This window comes from Rhizophagus irregularis, chromosome 1 (assembly GCF_026210795.1).
Source record: "Rhizophagus irregularis chromosome 1, complete sequence".
Taxonomy (NCBI): Eukaryota; Fungi; Glomeromycota; class Glomeromycetes; order Glomerales; family Glomeraceae; genus Rhizophagus; species Rhizophagus irregularis.
This window is the reverse complement of record NC_089429.1, coordinates 2,637,919-2,661,054: the sequence shown is the minus strand read 5'-3', so window position 1 is coordinate 2,661,054 and position 23,136 is coordinate 2,637,919. Positions and strand designations below refer to the sequence as shown.

Here is a 23,136-nt window from a genome sequence, read left to right as displayed (position 1 = left end):
ATCTTCAAGGCCTAAAGGTTTGCCCAAATCTTCTTATTTACCTTACTCGTTTTTACCACCTCCGACCCATGTTGATTCACGTGACTCCGGAACCAATTGGTTAAAAAACTCGATGCAATATGGATTATCTTGGTTTAATCACATTTCGAGTTTTATGGGTCGTCTAACGGTGCTACTTAATAACCGCTTTTGCAGGATGGAGTGTCAATTTTAATAGTGGGTGCGTCATTTGTTATTTTGTTAGCATAGTTGCTTCTACTTTGGTTGGAATATATCAAGGGGGGAGATCTAGGAAGTGTTAGTATTAGCGAATTTTCCTTTGAATTTTCTTTTAATTTTAATTTCTTTCTAGAAGACTATATAGCTTTGTTTTTAGTTAGTTTTTATTTTATTTTCTTTTTCTTATATGTAATTTTGTAAAGTTTGATAAATAACTAATAAAGATAAAGGCTACTATGCCATGTTTGCCCAAAAGTGTGACTTATGACCTGTTTTGGAGATATCCAGGGTCCTATCTCTGACATTTTTAAATGAACAATAACTGGCTTTTCCAGTATAAGGCATTCAGATCTATTAATTCTGGAATGTTTTTGTGCTGCATTAACTGAATTAGGTGAAATCTAAATAATTATACTAATGAGTAATGAAATATTATATACATGTCTCTATAATATATCAAAAATTTCACATTATCTTTAACTCTTCAATTATCTCCTTATATGTAAATTTTTCTGCAATTATTAATAATATGTGTATTTTACCATCTATTTCTTTGGAATTTGTATTATAACTATTACGAAAACAATCCCATAATGCACAAGTTGGTGAAGTTACATACAAAAGTTCTTCTGCATATAATTTGGCAATTGTTTCATGATCTTTTTCAGGTTCAGATGTATTCGTCCAAAACTCCTTCTATAAATATACAGATTTACAGATAGTACAGTATTAATATTATAATTTTACAATATCAATAACACCATATATGTATTTATACTTACACAAGAAATATTTTTGTTATATGGAGTAATATTCGTACATCCTGTAGCACAAAGCATTATATACCATTATATACCATGCCCGCAATTCCGTCTCTTTCTTGAAATTCATAATCTATATTGTATGTATCATCAAAATGGGTATATAATTCAATAATGCTACTTTTTTGTTATATCCAATTTTGAAATATTTGATGCCATTCAACTGATCGTCTAATATTTCTTTTTAAATACAATTCATATAAATGCTTCATAATTATCTTGTTATTCCAATCTGCAAGTGTGCATTCATTAGGTAATTTATGTGAATAAAGTTCTTGACGTGCTTGGTTTATTCTATCTAAAGTTAAAGAATGATTTATAATAAATAAAGTTTCGCCTAATATAGATGTCAAAACTCCAGTTTTTTTCCAAACAGCGTTAAATGAAATATCTATATATTCAGCAACGATTTGACTGTTTTGATATATTGTAATTAAAAAAGAATTTTTATCAACGTGTTGATAAAAAACTGATTGTACTCTTCTGTATTTATGAAATAATGATGCTGCATAATTATGGCCAATTTTATTTGTTTTTGATATAGTAATTTTACCAAGACAACTAACAAAAACTGTGATATTTTCTACTTCAACAATAAAAGAACAAAATATGACTCCTTCTAATAGTTTTTGTGCTGTTTCAGATTGGACTATACCTAAATAAGAGAGTCCTGCATATTTCATTTTACTACCAAAAACAGATTGATAAACAGAAGTAATAGCCGCTGTTACCCTAGTCACGTGTAAAGTTACAACTTACTACGCCAGAAGATCATGTGGAAAATTAGGATCTACTGTGCCCAACTGTGCCAAGCTGACCTAGCTGCAGCCTACTTAGCCTATTATTTCTATTATATTTATTATATTAATTATATTTAATATAATCGATATAATTATTTTATTTATTATATTTAATTTATTTATTATATTTATTATATTAGTTATATTTCTTATATTAATTATATTTCTTATATTTATTATATCTTTATATGTAGTAACTTTTATATAAATAACGTTGGTATTTTCCTTTGTTATAAGTTAAGTTCCTTTAGTTCCTATTAGTTCTTATTCTTGTAATAATTGAAAAGTTCTATAATAAAGTATAACCTTTTACACTATAAATGAACTCCCTATTTTAAGCGTATCTTGTTTGATTGGATTTCAGTCATAATTAAACGTACTTAGTCTTTCTGACTGCAAATCATAGTTAATCTATTCAACATACCGAATCGGTTAACACTGTGGAAGCACTTGTATTAATACCACTACTTTGTCTTTTTCCTTTACAAATATAGCCAGGTTGTAGAGAACTATGAACATTACGAACTATATGTATAATAAATGGGTTATTATTAAGTTGGATTATAATTTCAAGTCCTAAACGTAAAGGAATAGGATAATATGTTTGTTTTTCTTGAGTTTTTTCTTTAGAAAAAATCCACCAATTACGTAAATATAGATCATAATGAAGTTCTGGCACAATACTACCAGTTGCAACAAGTTTTCCTGGAATAATATGGGATTTTAACATAGGGAAAAAGAGATTTCAAACACATTTTTTTTTACTATTAAATATAATGCCATAATTTACTATATCTGTTCTATCGATCATATGCAGATCAGCAATTAAAATTTTATATTTATTAAGGAATAAATGCTTAATATATTAAATAAGTACTAAATTTTAATATTTATTAACCATTTAATTTTTTAAGCATTTTATTAGTATTTTAAGTAAATACTTAAATGCATTTTACCAATATACCTTATATTTAATAAGTGCTAATAATAAATATTAATAAATTATCACTGGTAAAAAAATGGTCTATCTTACACATATCCTACACATATCTTACATATATCGGGTACTCAAAATGTAGAAAATCATACACAAATAATACACATATCATACACATATCGGGTACTTATATATATAATAGATACCTATCAAGTACATTCGATATATTTACGATATATATATTAAGCATTCGATATCGTTGATTTATGATATGTGTATTATTTGTGTATTATTTTCTACATTTTGAGTACCCAATATGTGTAAGATATGTGTAGGATAAATCATTTTTTTACCAGTGTTACTTTGACTAATATCGTGATGTTTTTACAGGTTTTGAAGTATTAAATCAAATATAAAAAAAAATCCGTATTTTTCAATTAATTTTTTTTTAAAGAATATATTAATACATATGTAAAAGTATGTAAATATAAAATTTGAGGCTTCTAGTCAGTACTTTTATAAGGCAAAAAAAAGTGGTGTAAATTTATTCAAAATATTGCCAAATTTTGACTAATTGGCAATGTTTAGAAATTTTTTGTAAAATTTTGAGTTTTATAATATTAATATTAAATATTTGAATAAAAAAGATATAATCTCAAAGTTTTTTCAACAAAAATTTTAAGTAATTTGGTTAAAAATTGATTGACTTATTTATAAGGAAAACGCAGATTTCATATGTAATTTTGACTTGTTCAATTTATAGATGGATTTTTAAAATTTTGAGTTTTATAAGAATCACATTAAATATTTGGATAAAAAAAATCAAATCTCAAAGTCCTTTCAATAAAAATTTCAAGTGATTTGGTTAAAAATTGATTGACTTATCTATGGGAAAAACATAGATTCAAATTTGCAGTAATTTTTCTATCTATCACATGCAGATCGGCAATTAAATTATATTTAAAATATACTTAAACTAGAATTTAAGTACAATATAAGTGTATTTTTTACATGTTTAAAATATTCTTAAAATGTACTTAAAATTCAATTTAAGTATATTTTAAATATGTAAAAAATACACTTATATTGTACTTTAATTTTAATTTAAACATATTTTAAAAATATTTTAAACATGTAAAAAATACACTTATATTGTACTTAAATTCTAGTTTAAGTATATTTTAAGTATAATTTAAGTACTTGGGCAAAAAACAAGTACATTAAAAGTATATTTTAAAAGTATTTTAGGTACATTTTAAGTATTATAAGTATATCGTGAATTAAAATTGATACTTATTTTAAGTATATTTTAATAAAATTTTAAGTATATTTTAAATATAAAGACTTTTCATAGGGATTTGCAAAAAGTCAATCTCTAAGTTATATATGTGATGATTCTGTTATTTCTATTCCATTCAGTATCACTCCAAAAACCAATATATCGGGTAGCAGTATATATCGATATGTACCTGATATCTGTAGTATATGCGAAAATCGGGTACCCGATATGTGTAAAATATATGTAAATATATATATCATATACATATCAGGTACCGATATGTATATGATATGTAAATGATATGTAGACGATATATATATTTACACATATCTTACACATATCGGGTACCCAATTTTCTGCATTAATACTACACATATTGGGTACATATCTGATACATATCTGCTACCCGATATATTGGTTTTTGACCAGTGTATATTATTTATTTTTAATTAATTATTTTCCTAATCACATATTTATCCTAATATTTATAGATATAATGCCAATCAAAACATCCCAAAATATGATTGATTTATCATCAAACATCACTATCAATTAAATACAATTTTAATTGTAAGCCTCTTTAAGACTTTTTTATACAGAATCCCGTTTACTTATAAAATAAATCACTTGCAGGCTTAAAGTAAAAATCATATATAAAATTCTTTGCAAATCCTATTATAAAAGGAAATTTTATGTTATATTATTATAATTTTTTTCTTTTTAGCTAATTAACCAATAGGTAGAATTTAAGAAAAAAGTAAGGTGAAATTATTAGTAAAGGATCAATTTTTTACAGTGACCTTTATTATAAGTAAGCAGGATTCTCTTTATATTTTTACTTTACTATTTAACTTAAAAAGAGCAAATCTAAATTCATCTGACTATATCATTTGTTTTCCTTTCTCTTTTAGTTTTTTTTTATACTATCTTAATTTATCACTTTATATTTTTTAGTCAATATAAAGGATTTGTTCATTATTCAGTCATCGTTTTTCTTTCTGAAATTTCATGTGCATATCTTATCATTTTTTTAACAAATATGATGAAATCAAAATTAATTTTTTAAAACATCTACAATAAATTTACTAAATTCTCATATTATCTGAATTTCCAACATTGATCACGTGAAGATGGTTGTATAGTTTAACGGGATATGAGTTTTGGAAAGTGTATTTTCTTTAGCATTATTTTTTCAACGAAAAGTTACTCACAGTTTGATCTCATTTTTTTAGATGGCCAAAAAAGGTTTTTTATATGCAGTATAATTACCAAAATCTTCATTATGAAGATATTTTTTAATTATATTATAATGAAAAGTGGTGTTAAGATTTAAATTTAGTCTATTTATTATGTCATCAAAAGGATAAAACTGCTGATTAATATAAATAATATGTCATAAAATACATGTATCATGTTCAGCAAATGTCAGAATACATCTTTTAATAGTATCATTTACTGTACTTGCAGGGATACTCAGTTGAACTGAAATATTTATTTGGTGTTGTTAAGATATACACCAATAATATATTTATAAAAAGTTTCTGAAAGTTTTTTTCCAAATATTTGAAACTAAAGAAGACATGTAATCATTCTGAAGTATTTATTTTTATATTTATATATATAATAAGAAAAAATCAGTAATTGTGGAATATGCACACAATTTCATATAATGAAAATCTGATAATTTAATATAAGCTTGCGTATAATTAAAAAATCTTAATTATTTATAATTTATTATTATTTCAAATTTCTTAATTAATTTATTATATTATTAAACTTTTTTTTTAAAATTTATATAAATTTATACTTTTTTTTTTAATAATAGTATAAAATAAAACTTAATAAATTTTTTTTTTATAACTATATATATAATTAAATTACAATTATTATATCATTTTATTTTAACAAATTTTTACAGTTACTAATTATTGAATTTTTAATTATATCATCATGGCAGATATATAAAATACTTCAAAATTTATTTATTATAAAATATTTGATAGTATTTTAATTACCAAATTTTTATCTAAGTTCTAAATTTATTAGTAAACAGTTAAAAATAAGCTCTGAAAAATTTTTTTGTTCCAAATCTTGTGTTTAACCAATTTTTCCATTATCTAACCAATTTTTCTAGTGTTAAAAGTACATTATTATTTGTTATTATACAGCCAGATAGAATCATACTTTTTTCATTATACTGATATTTTTTTATTAAGTTATAAATAAATTACTATTGCATAATTATTATTAATATTTTTGACATTGTTTAATCAATAGTTTATTGTATTTATAAGATGATCATTGGTAGCTGCAGAATAATACAGTTATTTGATAGGGGTGTTAAATATCATCCGAACTGCTTCCCAGTTTGGTGATATTCTAACCCTCCTATCAAATAACTAATATATATTTTTTAGGAAAAAAATTTAATGTTTCTGTAAGTCAATTTTAATCTGAAGGTATAGCAGGATTTTTGCCAAATTTTATAAATCTGCTACAATGTAATATATATTTCTACTTTTAATTTCCAGTAGCAACTGGAATTGAACCTGTAATCTTATAATAATTAGACTTTATTTATAAGATTTATTACAATTACTTTACTATTATATAATATTTTAATAATAATAATAATAATAAATTTTTAATATTTACTTTTAAAATTAATTTTTAGTTAAATTTATTGACTAATTAATGTTTAGACCAGACCAAGTAAATAGTTTGTTTAACATAACTCCCTTTCTTTTTTGTCTTCAAAATACATTTGGTTGGATAAAATTGTAAAGAATCATATGAATATTCAAGAATTATTATATTATTCATATTTCAGCCAATCAAAAATCTTTGTTCAAGCTATTTGCTATCCCTCTCATATTTTTAACTTCACATGTTAAACAAACTTTTTAATTGGTCTGACCTATGCAAATATTTAGTATTTTGATTTTAATCAAGAAAATATGATTGAAATAGCAATAATCATATATTATATATATATATATATAATATATATCTATATATAAAATAATGAAAAGTTGCATTAAATTAATTTCAAAAGTTCAATATTTGATTCAAAAGTCAACATTAAAACAAAAAAAAATTAAACTCTTACCTAAAATACTATTTGTTATTTGTAAATACTAAAATGTTGTATAAGAAAAAATAAAAAAAAATCAATAATATATATTATAATATTCTACATAAGAAAACATTTAGTTACGTAATATCCATTTATTATAAGTCTATACCCCACCCCATGTAATATATATAATAAGACCTTCAAAAACCCCTAAAATATTACGTAATACTAAATAAATAATCAAAATATAAATATACCTTTAAATTATTTTAAACTTTAAAATTCCCCAATAATTCAGGAGTCTCTGCTTCGCCTTTTTGAATCTTCTCAATAGTTTTCATTAGATCGTAATTAATTTCTTGCGTAACAACAGAATCCTGTTGATATTTTGGATGGGATCTAACAAATTCACGTATCCACTTTGCTGTTGTTTGTATTTCACCTAATTTAAAGTAAAATTAAATTAAATTTTGTAGTAATTTAGTATTATTTAATTGTATAAAAATTTAAAATTACCTTTAGCCTTTTTTTTAACAAATTCCAAATATTTTCCTAATATACATCTTGATTCAATATCAATATTAATTGATTCTAGATAATGATTTATTAAAGTTATCAATCCCGGAAACTTATCACCCTGAAAGAAAAAATAACCACGAATTAGAATTAATGAAGTTAAATTTTTAAGTACAAATAAACAACCTACATCTCCATTAATAATATTATCAATACTCATTTGTTCATATTCATCTTCAATGGAAATTGACTTATTATCTAATGAGTTATTATTATTATGTACATTTTGTTGCTGTATGCTTATATTATCTTTAAATTGGATATTGTATGTAATATTAATGTTTGAAAGATTATTATTACAAAAAATAATAAATATCAACATCAAACATACCATTATCTACATTTACGTAATCGTCATACATAATATTATTTTTTTCAAACACATTTTTCCTAAACCAAAATTTCTCACTTAATACGGCATCCCTTCTATGAGCCATTTTCATATTTTCATCAACCTATAAAATAATTATTATTACAAATAATTAAATAGAAATCGTAATAAAATAAATATTAATAATTACCTTTGAAATAGGGATATAAAAATTTAATCCATAGCTTAAGATTGCTCTAGTTAATAAAACAATAAATACTGCAAATGCAGCATTTTCGAAATCTGTGATTTGAATTTCCATACTGCGAAATTCTACTCTCCAACCTATGTTTGAATTAGGTGGGGGAGGTTTAAATCTCATTGTTTGCCAATTTGTTGATTGTATGTTCTGGATAAAGTTTTTTTCTCAAATTTAGATAGATTAATAATGAAATAAAATCAGATGGAAACAAATGTAAAATACCTCAAAATGATCAGAAACGTTTTCGTCATTCTGTTCCTCCAATGATTCTTTAAAAATAACTAAAGGATCTCTAATAAACAAATGAGCTACATGACGAGCTAAAAGTTCATCAATTCCTACAAATAATAAATTTATCACTTAATAATTAAATGTTAAAAAATATATATATATATCTTAAATTTACTAACCATTATCCATCAAATTTTTACAGATTTCTTTATCGTACACTAAATCCAAATCATTATATTCAGGCTTAAATGTCTTATCCGTAGAGATATAACAATCAATTGAATCATAACGAGATTTATTAATAACAAAACGATTATTCTTAAGAGGCTAAAGAGAGAAGAAAGATATTTAAATGAAAATTCCTAGATGTTGTTCAATTTTTTTTTTTTTTTCGGCAAAATTACGAAGTTTAAAAACCTCTAGACCACGTTCTTCTTTAGTACGATCATCAACACTGCCTGCTATAACATTCCATCTACAATCCACATCTGAAAGATATCCTCTATAAATTGGAGCAGCTGCTGATAAAGCTAACTACAAATAAGAGATGAATTAATTTCCAATAAAATTTAACAATCGGAATAAGATTGATTTGATTTACCATTATAGGACCTATATTAGCCAATTGGTCATAAAGTCTTCTTGCTTCTTCAATATTACAAGCTTGAAAAGTAATCTGAAGGCAACAACAACCCATACCAAAAACCATGGCATCCATATAAATATGGTCAGGTAATGCCATGCCTTCAGCAGCCTCCTTGTCTTCGGGAAATAAATTACGATTTCTTGGAATTGTTGGATCTATAAAAGGTTTTGGAGTTTTTATATCATGAAAAATTGGCATATTAATTGCAACTTTCGATCCTCTGCGTTTTCGAATATTAGCAGTTAATGTCCTAATAATGTTTCAAAATTAAAAAAAATTAACAAATTTCGTAGGATTTATATTATGCAATGACAATAACTTTACTTACGGGAATCTTGCATGTGGATTAATTATTTCATCAGGTACAAATAAGCTTCTTGAAGCTTCACCCTTTGGTTCATAATGAGGCTCCAGGAATTGACCTTGGCAACCAAGTCTTGGAAAACTAGCTATAGTAATTGGAACTTCATTCGGTTTCATATATTTTGCTGCAAGTTGTCTACGATACTTCATGTTTGATTCAACTTGAAGTAATTCCTTCAAAGTTCCTCCATATGGGACCCCTGGAGTACCCTCAAGCATATATGCCCCGTATTCCGGTTTCCATGAAGTTTTAACCATTTTACTAAAATTTAATTTATTTAATTAAGTAATGTAGAAAAATTATAAATCAAATGAAAACTGCGAGTATGATGAAAAATTTACTCAGAATTTGGATTTTTTAAAGCTGCTTCTTCCTCTTTTTGTAATTCATTCAAAATTTCATATAATCTTAAGGATAATTTTGCATTCTTATTTTCTTCATCAAATGCAATTACCATATATTCAACCTATTAGATCAAATTCGATCAAATTAAAAAAAAAAATACTAATATCAAAAAATTTTCATCATTTAAATTTTTACCTCATCACCCCATAATAAACAATCGTTTTGTTTATCTTTTAATTTATGATAAATCCATAAAAATTGCTTTATACCATGATGGCGAATATAATCCGCATAATTTTTTGCTTCTTCCCATGGTAATGGTGTACCCAAAGATAACAAACCCATGTTTAAATTTAAGAAAAAACGAAAACAACTTTTTTATATCTGAATTTTTATATAGTTTTATTGATAATTTTCAAATTTAAAGTCCTTAAAAACAAGTTAAAATAAATATATAATACAGTAATGGGGAAGAAAAGTTTCTACAAGATATTGCTGAATAATCGTAGAACTATCGTAGATCGGCACAACTTTTATTGGTTGATTATCTCACTAGGTTAAATTAAAAATTATCTCACGAGGTAATTATCTCATGAGGAAATTATCTCACGAGGTTAAAAGTTCTTTACAATAAAAAGAGCATCAAGAAAAAATAATTGACCCATAAATTTCCTAATATCGGAATTTTTTTTTTTTTTTAATATAATAAGTAAATTTAACTTCTATTCTAATAAATATAAATATACAATAAAAAATAGTTATACATAAATTACCAGAACCAACCTCCTTTCTTTGGTTGACCAAATCTAATCACTTGATCATTCTTTTTACTCCATATCAATTCTCTTGTTCTTTGTTCTTTATCAACTTCTTCAACTCTTTCACAAACATTATCTAATAATTCTTCAAACCCTTCCGAATTAACTATTTCTTCAAAAATATTTTGTAAAATTTTTGAATCGGCTTTAACATTATGATGATCATCAACCATAATAATATTATCATGATCTAACATTTCTATCCATTTCGGGTTCCCTGTGATAATTCTACATTCATTTATTGGTAATTTTTTTTCTTCAGATTTAACTATAGCCTTAATTAATTTCCATGCACACGATGCATATTTTTGATTATCAAATGCTGTTTCTTCAAAATCTGGAATTAATCCAATTTGAGTTACAATCCATGATCGTTCTTCACTTTCAAGTTGACGTGCGGTATCTATTTAAAAAAAATTAATTTATTTGAAATTTGAAATTTAGACCTTTTTTTACTTACCCTCAATACTTTCTTCTCTTCCCAATCGATTTACATAGGAAAGACGACCTCCAATACGATTTTTAATAATATCTTCAATTTCTTCATCTGTTTCGCGACCACGACGTTTTTCTTTCAATAATCTTACTGCTTCTTCATGTGTCAACTCATTAATTCTAATCGTGTCCATACGAGATGCATCTCGTTCTAAATCAAAGTGAAATCATTAGAATCCATCGAACATAACCAGAATTTATATAAAAGGAACTAAACTTACTCATCCGTTCATATACACTATAATCATCAGTGTTGAAGATTAATGTAACCAGTCTGGAAGCAGCCCATGATTCTGCACGTTGTTGAAGAAGTTCCAACAAGTCTTCACCCTCTTCGTCATCTCCAAATGAATGAATGTTATTAATGATTAGAACTAACGGACGACCTCTTCTTCTGACATATTTAATTGCAACTGCTTCAACCATATTTAATGCTTTCTCGACATCTAACAACGCAGACCCTAAAAAATAATAAAATTCAATAAATTAATAAAATTTCAAACAAAAGGGATTCAAAAGAAAAGATTTTTTATAAAAAAAACATACCTCTTTCAGGTGCTTCTCTAGCAAAGAGTTGACCAACATAGTCTTCTCTATACGTATAATTTAAAGCTTTTCCTAACCTTGTTTTGAAAACTTCACTATCTGAATGAGCATCGCAAAATACAACTCCATAATGTCCAATTTTTTCCATTGCATTTAATATTAATTGAGTTTTTCCTGTTCCTCTTTCACCTACAAGTAAATAATACTTTGCCGAACCATGACCTGCCACAACATTTACAATTTTTTTTTGTTCTGCTCTAGCAAAAAATGATTCAGATGTTCTTGATTTAAGTAATGGTGCTGGCCTTGTAAATGATAACATAACCTTATGATTTTCATTCCATTCATACCTTATTAAAAAAAAAATTATATATATAAAAAATTTATCTTTTATTTAAAATTAATAATTTTTCTTGATTTATTTACCATGCTTGATAAAACACACCACCAAGACCTACAGCCGCTAAACCCATTACAGTAGTTAAAACGGCATCCATTACACGAGGTGACATGAAAGACTTTTTTGGAGGTGGTAAAGGACGAGAATCAATTTTGCCCACTAGTCTTCTTTTCTTTTTTGGATCAGATTTCTCGTCATCATCATCACCCAGTGCGGTTTCTGCAGAATATTCGACAATTGGCTGAAAAGGATCTATTTTAATGAATCGTATCCGAATGAAGCGTAAAAATAATTTCAATAGCAAATGCGTGCATATAAACAAATTATCAAAAAATTACCAGGAAAAGGATCCCATACTCCTGCAGCATTAGTATCTTGATTCAAATTTCTTTTTTGTAAAAGAGCAGGATTCTTATCATTTACAAGAGAAAACTTTAATTTATCCAACCGAGATACAAGGGTTGTCGAATTTTTTTTATTAGTAGTATATAATCTAGTTAAATAGTGTTCTTTAAATATAAGATTATGTGATTGAAATTTTGTAACACGATTAAAGTGAATCATTGTTTAAAAAAAAAACAATTTCCACCGGGAAAAAGGTCAAAGTAGAAATTTTTGTGAAAAAAATCTATTTGAGCCTAGATGGAAATGCATCATGCAGATCATTTAACCGACAGTGGTTTTGAAGAATGGTAAGCGATCTGATTAGCCAATTGTCTGTATCAATGAGTGAATGAGGCCTATGAAGCGTTACTTTAACATAATGTTAAATGGTAATGAATTCTTAATAAACTTCAAAAGGTTATCGTTTTATTTTAAAATGATAAGATTAATCAATAAAGGTTGTGGAAGAAATTAAACATTGAGCAATTGTGATAAAATAAGTCCATCATAGGGTATTGTAATATTGTAGAATACCATAAATGTAATTAAATTCTTGATATAATAGCATATTTGAATAAAAAAAAGGAGCAGAAAAAGATTATGTATGAAAAAATTAAGTCATGTGACTTATGGTTGTAAAAAATATTTATTTTATTATAGATTTGTTCATTAATAAAATGAAGATTTTTTTTTATGATAAAATTAATCACGGACTTTTCTTTAAAGAAGTAATATTAATAGCTTCCTTGCTTTCGTCTTCAGAAGTGCTTTGTTTACTGATGCTTCCTCTCATAAAATTTACAACCTTATCCTTTATAATTTCAAAAGTAAATGTATAAATTTAGAATAATTATCGTGAAAGAACAAATATGTTTAAAAATTACCTTAACGGTTTCGTAATATTCATGGTATTTTCCAAATTTTTCTTCAAGAGTGGCATGAGCGACATCTTGATTTACACAACTGTAATTTCCAGAAGTAAGTTCAGGAACTGCACATGCTATATCTTCATCTATAAGTGCAGCTGTATTTAAAAATATTTTCAATAAGAATTGATTAATAAAATTAAAATAGCACTTGATCCATTTATAGAAGATATAGGATACCGGATCGGGAACCAGCAGTCATTGCAGTAATAGGATCAGTATTATCGGCCATGATTTAATTATCTCGTCAGTTAAATTTCGTGATATTAGATGAATTTGGCTTTTATATAAATATAAAAAGATTGTTTGTAATGAGTCACCAAAGATTCGATACATTTTATGACATATTATTAGGATTCGTGGATGTCGGCTTTATTTACCGTAATTCTCATACACTGTCATAGAAGGTTAATTTTTAATCTTAAATTAACTGTTTAAATTCGGATCGTCTGATTAATCATTGCGTAACTTTCTAATTTTTACAAAACGGGGTTTATTTATCTGCACAATCCTGATTGTGTTGTATCCTTATAAGCCACCAAGGGAGTGTAACAAGTATAGCACTACATCTGATATAAAAAATATGTCGATATGCAATTTCTTGATCGATTCCTATTTCTTTCTTTTTTTTTATATTTTATTTTTTGAGTTTAAGATATAATGGAAGATAGCCAAAGCTTTAATGCGGCGGAATTTTTTGCCAGTGAACCGAACCTTCCAACTATACTGGAAAGTGATGAGAAGTCAAATATTCTCACATCTTCCCCGACCGACTCTCCTCTAGTTAGTCCAGAATCAACCAAGCCTAATGTCGAAGAGCCTAAAAGTAATACGACAACAACTTCCAATGAAACGCGACCAAATTCTCCGGATACAGATAAAACAGCAGTTGAAATAGGAAATGTCTCATCAGAATCACCTATAACGCCTTCAAAAACTAGTAGTGGGTCAAATACTCCAAGTAGTGAAAAGGGTTCCGGGAGTAGTAATAAAAGATCACATTCTACACCTGCTCGTACAGGAATAAATAGTCGTTCGAACACTCCGGATATCAATAGAATATCTCGAAGAAAGAATAGAGAATCCACTTATACTCCAACAGGTTCTCGAACAACTTCTAGAAGTCGTTCAAATACTCCAGATATTTCTAAACGTAAAAATACTACAGGATTCTTACAAAATGATCAACATGAAATGAGACCACTTAGAGAACCACTAACTAGCGCAAACTTTATACATATTGGTGTTCCTGGTGAAATCAATTTTCCTTCTGCTAATATACGTGAATTAACGATTGGAGTTTTTCATATTTTTAATCCAACGGAAAAACAGATCTCTTGGAGTTTAACTGCCGCTGGCAAACCAACGTTTCGTCGTTTAGGTACAGCAACAAATGCAGCAGTAGAAGTTGAAGATGATATTTTCAAAGTAACTAAACCAAGAGGGTTTCTAGGTCCAAAACATGCTGAAAGAGTTGATGTACATTTTTGTCCTTTAGGTGTTGGATCTTATATGCAAACATTTGTATTAGAAGATGCCTCTGAAGCTGGTACAAATGAGGTTGATTCTGTTAGTATGAAATTTCAAGGAGTTGCTACAGAAAATACTTTTAGTGCCTTACTACAAAAACATAAACCTCCAAAAAAAGAAGTGAAATTTGAAGTTGAAGGATCTGAAATTAAAATGCCTCCTACGAGAGTCGGTAAACAAAGATCTATGGGCATTAAAATAACAAATGTTTCAAAAGAGTCAATTAGACTTACTTGTAAAGTTGATACTTCAACTGGCCCTGGAGGTAAATTTGTTTTATCTCTTCCTATGAATAGTGTCGTGGTTAAACCTGGAGGTTTCTCTATTATTCCTGTTCGTTTCCAACCAAGAGCGGAAGGTGAAGTTAAAGGTATCGTCACAATACAATCTATAAATAATGCCGAAATTAAGGTTGATGTCATAGCAAAGGGTGTATTGGAAAATCGTCCAGCTTCTGTGGCTCATAATGTTCCTCATTCATGATTTATTTTATTCTCACTTTAATCTACTTTAACAGTTGACTATTAGATTCCTGAATAGAACTCTTGTTTTTTTCTAACAGCATTATAGATTTAGATTGAATGGACAATTTTTTTTTTTCACACTGTAAATTTTTCTCGTCTTGATAAAGTGGACAGGATCCATTTTTTCATAAATTAAATGTATAGTTTTTCATATATACACATATTTATATATTTTGGTTATTTTGCTATTGTCTATATGATTACAAAAAATTCATGAGTGCACCGGATTCACGATATTCATTAAATCATTCTCTAATTAATATAGAGTTAAAAATCGAGAAATTTAAGATATAATTTATTAATAATTAATGATTAAATTCATACTTGAACTAGAATTATAAATTTTCAATCAATAAAATATACCATTTATAGAAAAAAAGGAAAATCCATCAAATAGAAAGTTATTTAACAAAATTTTTATAATGATCAAATGCGGAGATAGAATCTTCTATTTATTAATACTAAAAATACTAATTTTCATATAACCATACTCTTAGCTTTCAAATAATCAATGAATCACAGTATTTTATTCCAGAAAATTGTATTATTATATATAAAACTCATTCCTGGTATAAATCATAAAATCCATCTATAACATCACCGATGCACGCCTGTAACCACGTATAATTTGTACCTACTCCATCAGGTTGATTTGTAGGATATCCAGTGATATTGTAGTTCTAATGTTGAAATGATCGAACAATCAATACCGAAGTTGACTAAATAATATTTCGTCAACAAAAATGCGATGATAGCAGTTATATATAATGAATCGATTCAAAAATTACATTTGATAATATCTAAGTTTGGCATTAATAAATAAGCTAATTGCATTAATTAATTAACCTTTCAAAGAAGAAATACTATTCTGTCTACTTGCACTACTTGCAATATTAGCAAATGGAACACTTTCAATCTTATAACCCTCTCCAACTTCAATGAGACCTCTTCTAAGAATATATTTTTCATAAATCTCATAATCAAATTTTTTACTTGTTTCGTAAGCTTCTTTAATAGATGACCTCCATTTTTCATGCTTTAAGTCGGACTCTGATTTCGAATCAAAATCAGCATCTTTAATTAAACTAAAAAAACTATCTAACGCTTCAGTACAATTATCAAGATTTTCACGCGGTTCCCATCTAAAAAATTAACGTGAATTAATAATCAATTTTGTGATTAAACAAATAAATCGAACGATTTACTCACGTAGGTTTGGTATAACCTTTCCATTGAACTAGAAACATTTCACGACCCTATGATAAAAAAAAAGTAATAGAGAATTAACAACATAATGATATTTTATAGTAATAATTCAAAAGAATTTTTTTTCTTTACATTTTCAAATTTTTTTTGAATTATGGAATCAACTTCATAAGTTTCTATTAGACCATGTCTATGCCTTGAAAAGTCATCAATTTCCACTTCTTCTTCGGTTTCTTCAATTTCAACTTCGGGTACCGTCATTTCAACATCTTCATCTTCTTCATCTTCTTCTAATTCTTCATCCTCTTCAAATTCTCTTTCATATTCATCTTCCATATCTTCATCCTCATCTTCTTCTTGATTTGATGGGTCATAAGTCGATTCGTCCCATGTTTTTGATCTCTTACCTACAATAAAAAAGAAAAATCAATAAATAGAGATTTTTCAGATTTATGAATCATTGTTTATTACCTCTTCGTAGTCTTTTAGAGCTCATAATTTAATTATCATAAAGAATTTATTTTATTAAACAAAAAAGAAAAAATTGAGTGAAAAATATTTTCAGTTCGAACTAAATAAATACATTTTTTTAAAAGCACGTGATATGTAAGGTGTCGATCACGATCACGAGAACATAAACAAAATATCATCTAATCATAATCAAAAACGACGATTTAAAAACGGGTGATATCCATATTAATAAAATGAAAACTTTTTTTTTCTACAGAAATGTTTCTTGTTAATTTCAAGATCAGAATCCAAACTTAATTAATAAAACAAGTTTTTTAAACCACATAACGTAAAAAATGATAAAAATAAGGGATCAAAGAAGAATCAAAGAAATGTTTTCAATTATAAAAACCTAAATATTTTGTATGTATTAAGAAATTTCTGATAATTTGAAAAGTTTATCATGTGATTTTCTAGCGGGAAGTTAAAAATGTTTATCACTTAACAGTTAAAGTATGCAAGTATTAAAAACTTTCTTAATATGCGTCATGTGGACTTGCAGTGGAGAATTTATACAAACCTTAACAAAATGAATTTGTTATAATACACAATTTGGGATTATTATACTCAGGAATAATGAATGACAAAAATAGATTTGCACGTACAGCATTGACATGCTACGTATAATGCTTTACGCGAAATTTTGAAAAGATTAAATATTTAATAAATTTCTCTTTCCTTACGTTTGATATCATAATTTGCATAATTTGCATTAATATCGATACAATTATTATATATTTTTTTCTTCCAAGTGTTAAAAGTAAATTATTGATCACTTATGCATCAATTTTTTTAAACTCACATACTCAAATTTACGTCACCCTTAAACATATATTATTTTACGTTTCCAATAATAATAATAATGAACGATTGATGAATTGATGGGACATTAAAAAAGAAAAACATTACCAAAGATACCTGTAATTTAACGAATAATATATTTAAACATAATTATTATTTTTTTTTTAATTCCGTAAAATTGGACTTATAATTCTCTTTATATAAATTTATTACCTTTCTCCTCTCTGAATTTGAAAAATTCATCTTTTTCTGGTGGAAGGAGTCAACATTCTTCTTTTATCACGTGCATATAGTGATTTAATATAACAAGCTACAGAATCGCAATTTTGAGTATCAACACTTATTGTAGTTATTGTAGTTATTGTAGTTATTGTAGTTATTGTGAGTTTATTTAATTTTATTACGAGTCTAATTTATAATTACAGAACAAAAAAAAGTTTCCTTGTTCTGATTATACATTCTTTTTCTATATTGCTTAGATTTTTTTAACTTTAACGAATGTCAAGAAATAAAGAATATTTAGAAACGGTAGAAGAGATAAAAAATACGTCGAATGAATTTAACGGCTGTAAAATCAAATATCAGCGATATACGCGGAATCAAGACAATTTCGTAACTTCTCCCGTTAACACTGTCAAAACCGTTAAGGCTGTTAAGGGTTTCTCGCCTATATCCAATTCTTCTTCAACTGTTGAAGGAATCACTTACAAGGTTCCAAACGTTCCAACTGAAGAACAAAATATGTCCTATAAACCAATCAAAGGATATTTTGAACAAAATAATAATGAAATTAATTTAAATGAAAGGGCATATTATCCAAACTTTTATCAATATATTCCTCAAGCTACCTTATTGAGTAACAACGGAAACGGAAATCAAAATTATTCCTTGAATAATCCCGATTATGTAATGGCCTTTCCTTCAAATTCAACCTCCAGAATTGATCCAAGTTTATTGAATTATGACAATAACATGACAATGCATTACGTTCAACCTTATACATCATCTTTACCTGTTGGGAATAATCCAGTTTCAAATTGTCAAGCATTGTATTGGAATGAAGAAGCTGTACAAACACAAACGGCTTGCCATATACCATCTTACTATGGAACAATTTCTGGAAGCACACCTGCTTTGGGATATGAAAATTTGGCGCAGCAGATATCTGGAGAAAATCGTGTGTCCAATGCTCCATTAGTCACGAGAGATTATATGATCTTGACAGAAGCACATCCTAATAAGGGGAAGAAAAAAAGAGGTAGAAAACCAGAATCTGATTATTCACATATGTTTCCTTCCTTGTCATCTCCCACTTCTACCGATGGAATTCGTCAGGGTGAGATCGCCCATTGTTCAAATTGTGGAGTATTCGATACTCCTGCTTGGAGACGTGATTTGCATGGAATCGCTTTGCTATGTAATGCTTGTGGACTTTAGTAGGTTTAAAATTTCAAAATTTCTATGTAGTTAATTTATTATAATATATAATAATTTATAATGTAATGTATAAATTATTATATTTATTAAAAGTTTAAAAAACAAAGGAGTTCATCGTCCGACAGAAATTGCTCCGGACGGAACCATCCGTCTTATGCGATCACAACGTCCAGAACAAGAATTCGCGTGTTACAATTGCGGTACACGTAATTCTCCTTGTTGGAGAGGACTGGAAGGTCAAAAACTTTGTAAGTTCCTCACTTTGTAAGTTTTTTATATTATGAATGTCATAATGCATATTTTTTAAATTTACATACTTTCGTAATATTAATTTCGTGTATTTTTGATACCATAAGGTAATAAATGTGGACTACTTATAAAATAAAATGGATATGCACGACCTCTAAGTTCACCTTCAATCGTAATGTATCATTCTCGAAAATCTTCTAACTCCTGCTGAATTGCAAGATTTTAAAATTTCCGTGTTATTTACAGACATAGTAAACTATTGTATATAATAATTCGATTTCCCCAATCATTTTTTCTTTACTATGTCCGGAGATGTGTAATATATGAACTGTATTATTCCGACATATATAATATTGAAAAAAAGAATTCTTTGATTAATATTTTAATGTATTATTGTATTATTTTATTTACCGGATAGTTTATTAAGAACCTAAAACTGAAGTTACATCTTTTCAGTTTTTAGAATATAATTTGTATAGTTTACAAAAAGATTAAAAAGATTTCAAAAGTCAATTAAATATATTTACATTTTTTTATCATAACATAATATATCACGTGAGATGTGAATACGCCACGTGCACATTTATGCAGTTTATGTAGTACGAGTATTGTGGCTGCTGGTTTTTGATTGTAGGAAATCGTGGAACAAACGGAAATATAAATAGAATATTTATTGGATTTACTTTTTTGGAACTGATTTTTTTGTAATTTCGTAATGTGATTTGATTGGAAGTTTTATTGCAAACTTTTTCAGAACTTGACTTATATATAAATAAATGCACTTATTCGGTATTTTGAGATAAACCTTTTTTTTTGATCTTAAAATATTTGAGACGATTCTAATTAAAATGACTCTATCAAAGTTTATTTCTTCTTCCATAGCCCTTTCACTTTTATTAAGGAACGTTTATGCACATCCTCACGAAATTTTGAGTGTTGGTGCAACTAATGATCCTATTGACGGAACCTTATGGACGCATATACTTTTTATGTTTTTAGCGTTTGGGATAATATTCCCAACAGGTATGAAAATATATTTAAAGAAAAAAATAAAAACTTTGTTTTAATTGATCCTAACAAATAACCATTATTCTAAATTTAAAAAGGTATGGTTTTGGGAATTAGTAAATCTAGGTGGCATGTTCCCGTTCAAATATCAGGAGCAGTATTAGTATTGATTGGCTTTATCCTTGGTCATGCTCATGAAGGAAGAGAATTTAGTGGGGATAATGTTCATAGAGCTTTTGGTTCGACTGTTATCTTTACTTTGACCTGTCAAATTATTCTTGGTATATACTTAAAATTACATTTAGAAAAAGGGTTTAATAAACGAATTAGACCAATTGCTGTTAAATTCCATCAGATCATTGGAATAATTGTACCTTTTATTGGTTATATACAAATGGTATTCGGGGTTATAACTGCAGTTGGATGGTGTCGGTGAGTAGAAATTTTTTGTGTTATAAAATCGGAATATTTTTATTAATAAATTTTATTTTATTTATTTTTTTTTTAAAAAAAAAAAAATTAATAGAGACGATCATATAGGTCAATGTCTTGCACATTTTATTATGGGATCTTCATTTATTGGTTATGGTATCTTGTTGATATTGTCCTTAAGGTTTGGAAGTGAATGGCTTCGAAGCAAGGGTAAATCACAAGATTATTTTGATAGTTGCATGATTACAGTTTGGGGATTCGTAAACACATGGACAGAACACAGGTTTGTATTTAAATATATTGATTTTATAATAATATCTTTTACTCACGATAAATTCTTTTATTGCATCTGATTTGTTTCTTAGATGGAACTCAGTAAGTGTTTAATGAAAATAAATCAATTTAATTATTACAATATTTATTAAATTAATCTTTTTTTTTTTCTTTTTTTTTAAAGCCATGGTCCCATAAAGATTATCAACATACTGCACTTGGAATAATGTGGTGGGCTGGTGGCATGGTTGGAATTTATCTCTCAAGAAATGGAAAGAGAAGCATCATCCCAGGACTCATAATCTTTTTTACCGGTTTCGCCATGAGTGCTCATGGCCAAGCATCGGAAACATCCACCAAACTTCATGCAAATTTTGGTTATGCATTAATGAGTGCAGGATTGGCGAGAATAGTTGAAGTTTGCTTTTTTGCAAAAAATAATGGACCAATCAAGATTTTCCAACAATTGCCTCCATACGTAAATATAATAATTCATTTTATGTTCTTTAAAGGTGGTTATGCCAAAATATTAATAAAATTTTTTATGTCATAAACAGCTTTTGATTCTCTCCGGTTTGTTGTTCATGGGAGCGAATGAGGAGCAAATCTATTATTTGGATGCTGAAATCATTGATCCATATTCTTATAGTTTAATTCACGTCGCAATTTCTTTCCTTATATTCCTTGGTGTCAATTTACTTATTGATCTTTATTGGAGATCAGGAAAAAATGATGGCGAACCAAACTATGAAAAATATGATAAATTATCTAATAATCATAATACACTTCCACTCAATAATTCAATGTCACAAACTGGACGTACCGTTTTGAATACAAATCAAGATTCTCCAACATCAAATAATTATGAATTTAATTCACTTTTAGTGCATAATAATCAGTTTGATGATGATGATGATGATGTTGAAAAATAAATTATGTATAATAGAATTAATTATATGACACAAAAATAATTTATAGACTTCAATACTTATTTTATTAATACGTAAAGGATTTATTTTTTTTTTTTATTATACGTAATTAATATTTTATGAAAAAAAAAGAACTAATAAAGAAATAATTAAATCAATTTAAGAAATTATTTTAAATGATCTTCGATATTGTTGGTTTTTTTTTTTTTGAGGGGTTAAATTTAACGTTTCACGACTTTGATATATGAAAAAAAGGAGTCATTCGATATTTTTAGTTAACAAGATATTCAAGATATTTTGATTTAGTTATAAAATCCGAATTTAAAATATTAATTTGTTGGTTTCGATTAGTATTGATAATCCTTAACCGAAGTAACTTCTTTCGAAAAAAAAAAAAATTTGAAAATCTGCTTCTCAATTTTTGATCAAATTCTGTGTCTGTTTATTTTTTTCAAATATTAATTTTTTTTAAAATTGTCACATAAATAAATACGCATGTGGAAGATCATGTCTTGGCATCCGGTACATCCGGTACTACTATATAATAATTAAATTTTTTTATAATTCATCATTTTAAGAATAAATATACCAATTAAAACTAATTTATAATAATCAAACTGGAACATGCCAAGACATCTTACACTATACCAAATTTAGCCTGCCATACCGCTATTGGATTTTCGTGTCCGTCCGTCAAGTGTTACCTTTTTTATTTCTATTCTTTGAGGAGAACTGTATGCATTTGAATTCTGTGATATGTTGTTTACTTGGTTTGCCACACATTTTATTTTGTAAGATAAGT

General features: G+C 27.0%; 9 protein-coding genes across 9 annotated transcripts; 3 read left to right on the top strand and 6 right to left on the bottom strand.

Annotated features, from left to right (window-relative positions):
* Window positions 1-1,168: 1,168 nt before the first annotated feature.
* On the bottom strand, window positions 1,169-1,723 carry OCT59_000528 (uncharacterized protein; the record flags this gene model as incomplete). The annotated part of the gene is made up of 1 exon (XM_025326367.2): window positions 1,169-1,723. One exon carries the CDS (start codon window positions 1,721-1,723, stop codon window positions 1,169-1,171), a length of 555 nt encoding a protein of 184 aa, XP_025176445.2.
* A 532-nt stretch (window positions 1,724-2,255) lies between these two features.
* On the bottom strand, window positions 2,256-2,570 carry OCT59_000527 (uncharacterized protein; the record flags this gene model as incomplete). Its single annotated transcript, XM_025326366.1, has 1 exon — window positions 2,256-2,570. One exon carries the CDS (start codon window positions 2,568-2,570, stop codon window positions 2,256-2,258), a length of 315 nt encoding a protein of 104 aa, XP_025176444.1.
* A 4,462-nt stretch (window positions 2,571-7,032) lies between these two features.
* On the bottom strand, window positions 7,033-10,211 carry OCT59_000526 (uncharacterized protein; the record flags this gene model as incomplete). The annotated part of the gene is made up of 14 exons (XM_025318337.2): window positions 7,033-7,066; window positions 7,166-7,173; window positions 7,408-7,574; window positions 7,649-7,769; window positions 7,839-7,957; window positions 8,040-8,163; window positions 8,230-8,427; window positions 8,503-8,618; window positions 8,691-8,838; window positions 8,929-9,045; window positions 9,113-9,407; window positions 9,486-9,782; window positions 9,863-9,987; window positions 10,062-10,211. 14 exons carry the CDS (start codon window positions 10,209-10,211, stop codon window positions 7,033-7,035), a joined length of 2,019 nt encoding a protein of 672 aa, XP_025176443.2.
* A 424-nt stretch (window positions 10,212-10,635) lies between these two features.
* OCT59_000525 (uncharacterized protein) lies at window positions 10,636-12,689 on the bottom strand (the record flags this gene model as incomplete). The annotated part of the gene is made up of 6 exons (XM_066138890.1): window positions 10,636-11,087; window positions 11,145-11,330; window positions 11,401-11,640; window positions 11,726-12,075; window positions 12,152-12,377; window positions 12,464-12,689. The coding sequence occupies 6 exons, from the start codon at window positions 12,687-12,689 to the stop codon at window positions 10,636-10,638; spliced, it is 1,680 nt and encodes a 559-aa protein (XP_065988340.1).
* A 223-nt stretch (window positions 12,690-12,912) lies between these two features.
* Window positions 12,913-13,743, bottom strand: OCT59_000524 (uncharacterized protein). Its single transcript, XM_066138889.1, has 3 exons — window positions 13,616-13,743; window positions 13,394-13,533; window positions 12,913-13,320 (listed from the first exon to the last, which is right to left on the bottom strand). Exons 1-3 carry the CDS (start codon window positions 13,665-13,667, stop codon window positions 13,216-13,218), a joined length of 297 nt encoding a protein of 98 aa, XP_065988339.1. The 5' UTR covers window positions 13,668-13,743; the 3' UTR covers window positions 12,913-13,215.
* A 338-nt stretch (window positions 13,744-14,081) lies between these two features.
* On the top strand, window positions 14,082-15,880 carry OCT59_000523 (uncharacterized protein). The gene has a single exon (XM_025318335.2). It carries the CDS (start codon window positions 14,096-14,098, stop codon window positions 15,446-15,448), a length of 1,353 nt encoding a protein of 450 aa, XP_025176441.1. The 5' UTR covers window positions 14,082-14,095; the 3' UTR covers window positions 15,449-15,880.
* A 25-nt stretch (window positions 15,881-15,905) lies between these two features.
* On the bottom strand, window positions 15,906-17,241 carry OCT59_000522 (uncharacterized protein). Its single transcript, XM_025326365.2, has 4 exons — window positions 17,167-17,241; window positions 16,828-17,102; window positions 16,699-16,745; window positions 15,906-16,631 (listed from the first exon to the last, which is right to left on the bottom strand). Exons 1-4 carry the CDS (start codon window positions 17,189-17,191, stop codon window positions 16,331-16,333), a joined length of 648 nt encoding a protein of 215 aa, XP_025176440.1. The 5' UTR covers window positions 17,192-17,241; the 3' UTR covers window positions 15,906-16,330.
* A 1,263-nt stretch (window positions 17,242-18,504) lies between these two features.
* OCT59_000521 (uncharacterized protein) lies at window positions 18,505-19,711 on the top strand (the record flags this gene model as incomplete). The annotated part of the gene is made up of 2 exons (XM_025318333.2): window positions 18,505-19,442; window positions 19,537-19,711. The coding sequence occupies 2 exons, from the start codon at window positions 18,505-18,507 to the stop codon at window positions 19,709-19,711; spliced, it is 1,113 nt and encodes a 370-aa protein (XP_025176438.2).
* Window positions 19,712-20,499: 788 nt separating this feature from the next.
* OCT59_000520 (uncharacterized protein) lies at window positions 20,500-22,770 on the top strand. Its single transcript, XM_025318332.2, has 6 exons — window positions 20,500-20,715; window positions 20,799-21,132; window positions 21,227-21,415; window positions 21,498-21,507; window positions 21,590-21,883; window positions 21,963-22,770. The coding sequence occupies exons 1-6, from the start codon at window positions 20,541-20,543 to the stop codon at window positions 22,335-22,337; spliced, it is 1,377 nt and encodes a 458-aa protein (XP_025176437.1). The 5' UTR covers window positions 20,500-20,540; the 3' UTR covers window positions 22,338-22,770.
* The last annotated feature ends 366 nt before the right edge of the window (window positions 22,771-23,136 follow it).

Excerpts from the sequence above, each read along its gene's own strand:
- OCT59_000524 (XM_066138889.1), bottom strand. The coding sequence starts at position 13,667 with ATGGCCGATAATACTGATCCTATTACTGCAATGACTGCTGGTTCCCGA. Across the intron at positions 13,534-13,615 it reads GACTGCTGGTTCCCGATCCG|CTGCACTTATAGATGAAGAT; the intron begins GTATCCTATATC and ends TTTTAAATACAG. Across the intron at positions 13,321-13,393 it reads AATATTACGAAACCGTTAAG|GATAAGGTTGTAAATTTTAT; the intron begins GTAATTTTTAAA and ends GAAATTATAAAG.
- OCT59_000523 (XM_025318335.2), top strand. The coding sequence starts at position 14,096 with ATGGAAGATAGCCAAAGCTTTAATGCGGCGGAATTTTTTGCCAGTGAA.
- OCT59_000522 (XM_025326365.2), bottom strand. The coding sequence starts at position 17,191 with ATGAGCTCTAAAAGACTACGAAGAG. Across the intron at positions 16,746-16,827 it reads TTCAAAAAAAATTTGAAAAT|GGTCGTGAAATGTTTCTAGT; the intron begins GTAAAGAAAAAA and ends TTTTTATCATAG. Across the intron at positions 16,632-16,698 it reads AAAGGTTATACCAAACCTAC|ATGGGAACCGCGTGAAAATC; the intron begins GTGAGTAAATCG and ends TTAATTTTTTAG.
- OCT59_000520 (XM_025318332.2), top strand. The coding sequence starts at position 20,541 with ATGACTCTATCAAAGTTTATTTCTTCTTCCATAGCCCTTTCACTTTTA. Across the intron at positions 21,133-21,226 it reads ACTGCAGTTGGATGGTGTCG|AGACGATCATATAGGTCAAT; the intron begins GTGAGTAGAAAT and ends AAAAATTAATAG. Across the intron at positions 21,884-21,962 it reads TCCAACAATTGCCTCCATAC|CTTTTGATTCTCTCCGGTTT; the intron begins GTAAATATAATA and ends TGTCATAAACAG.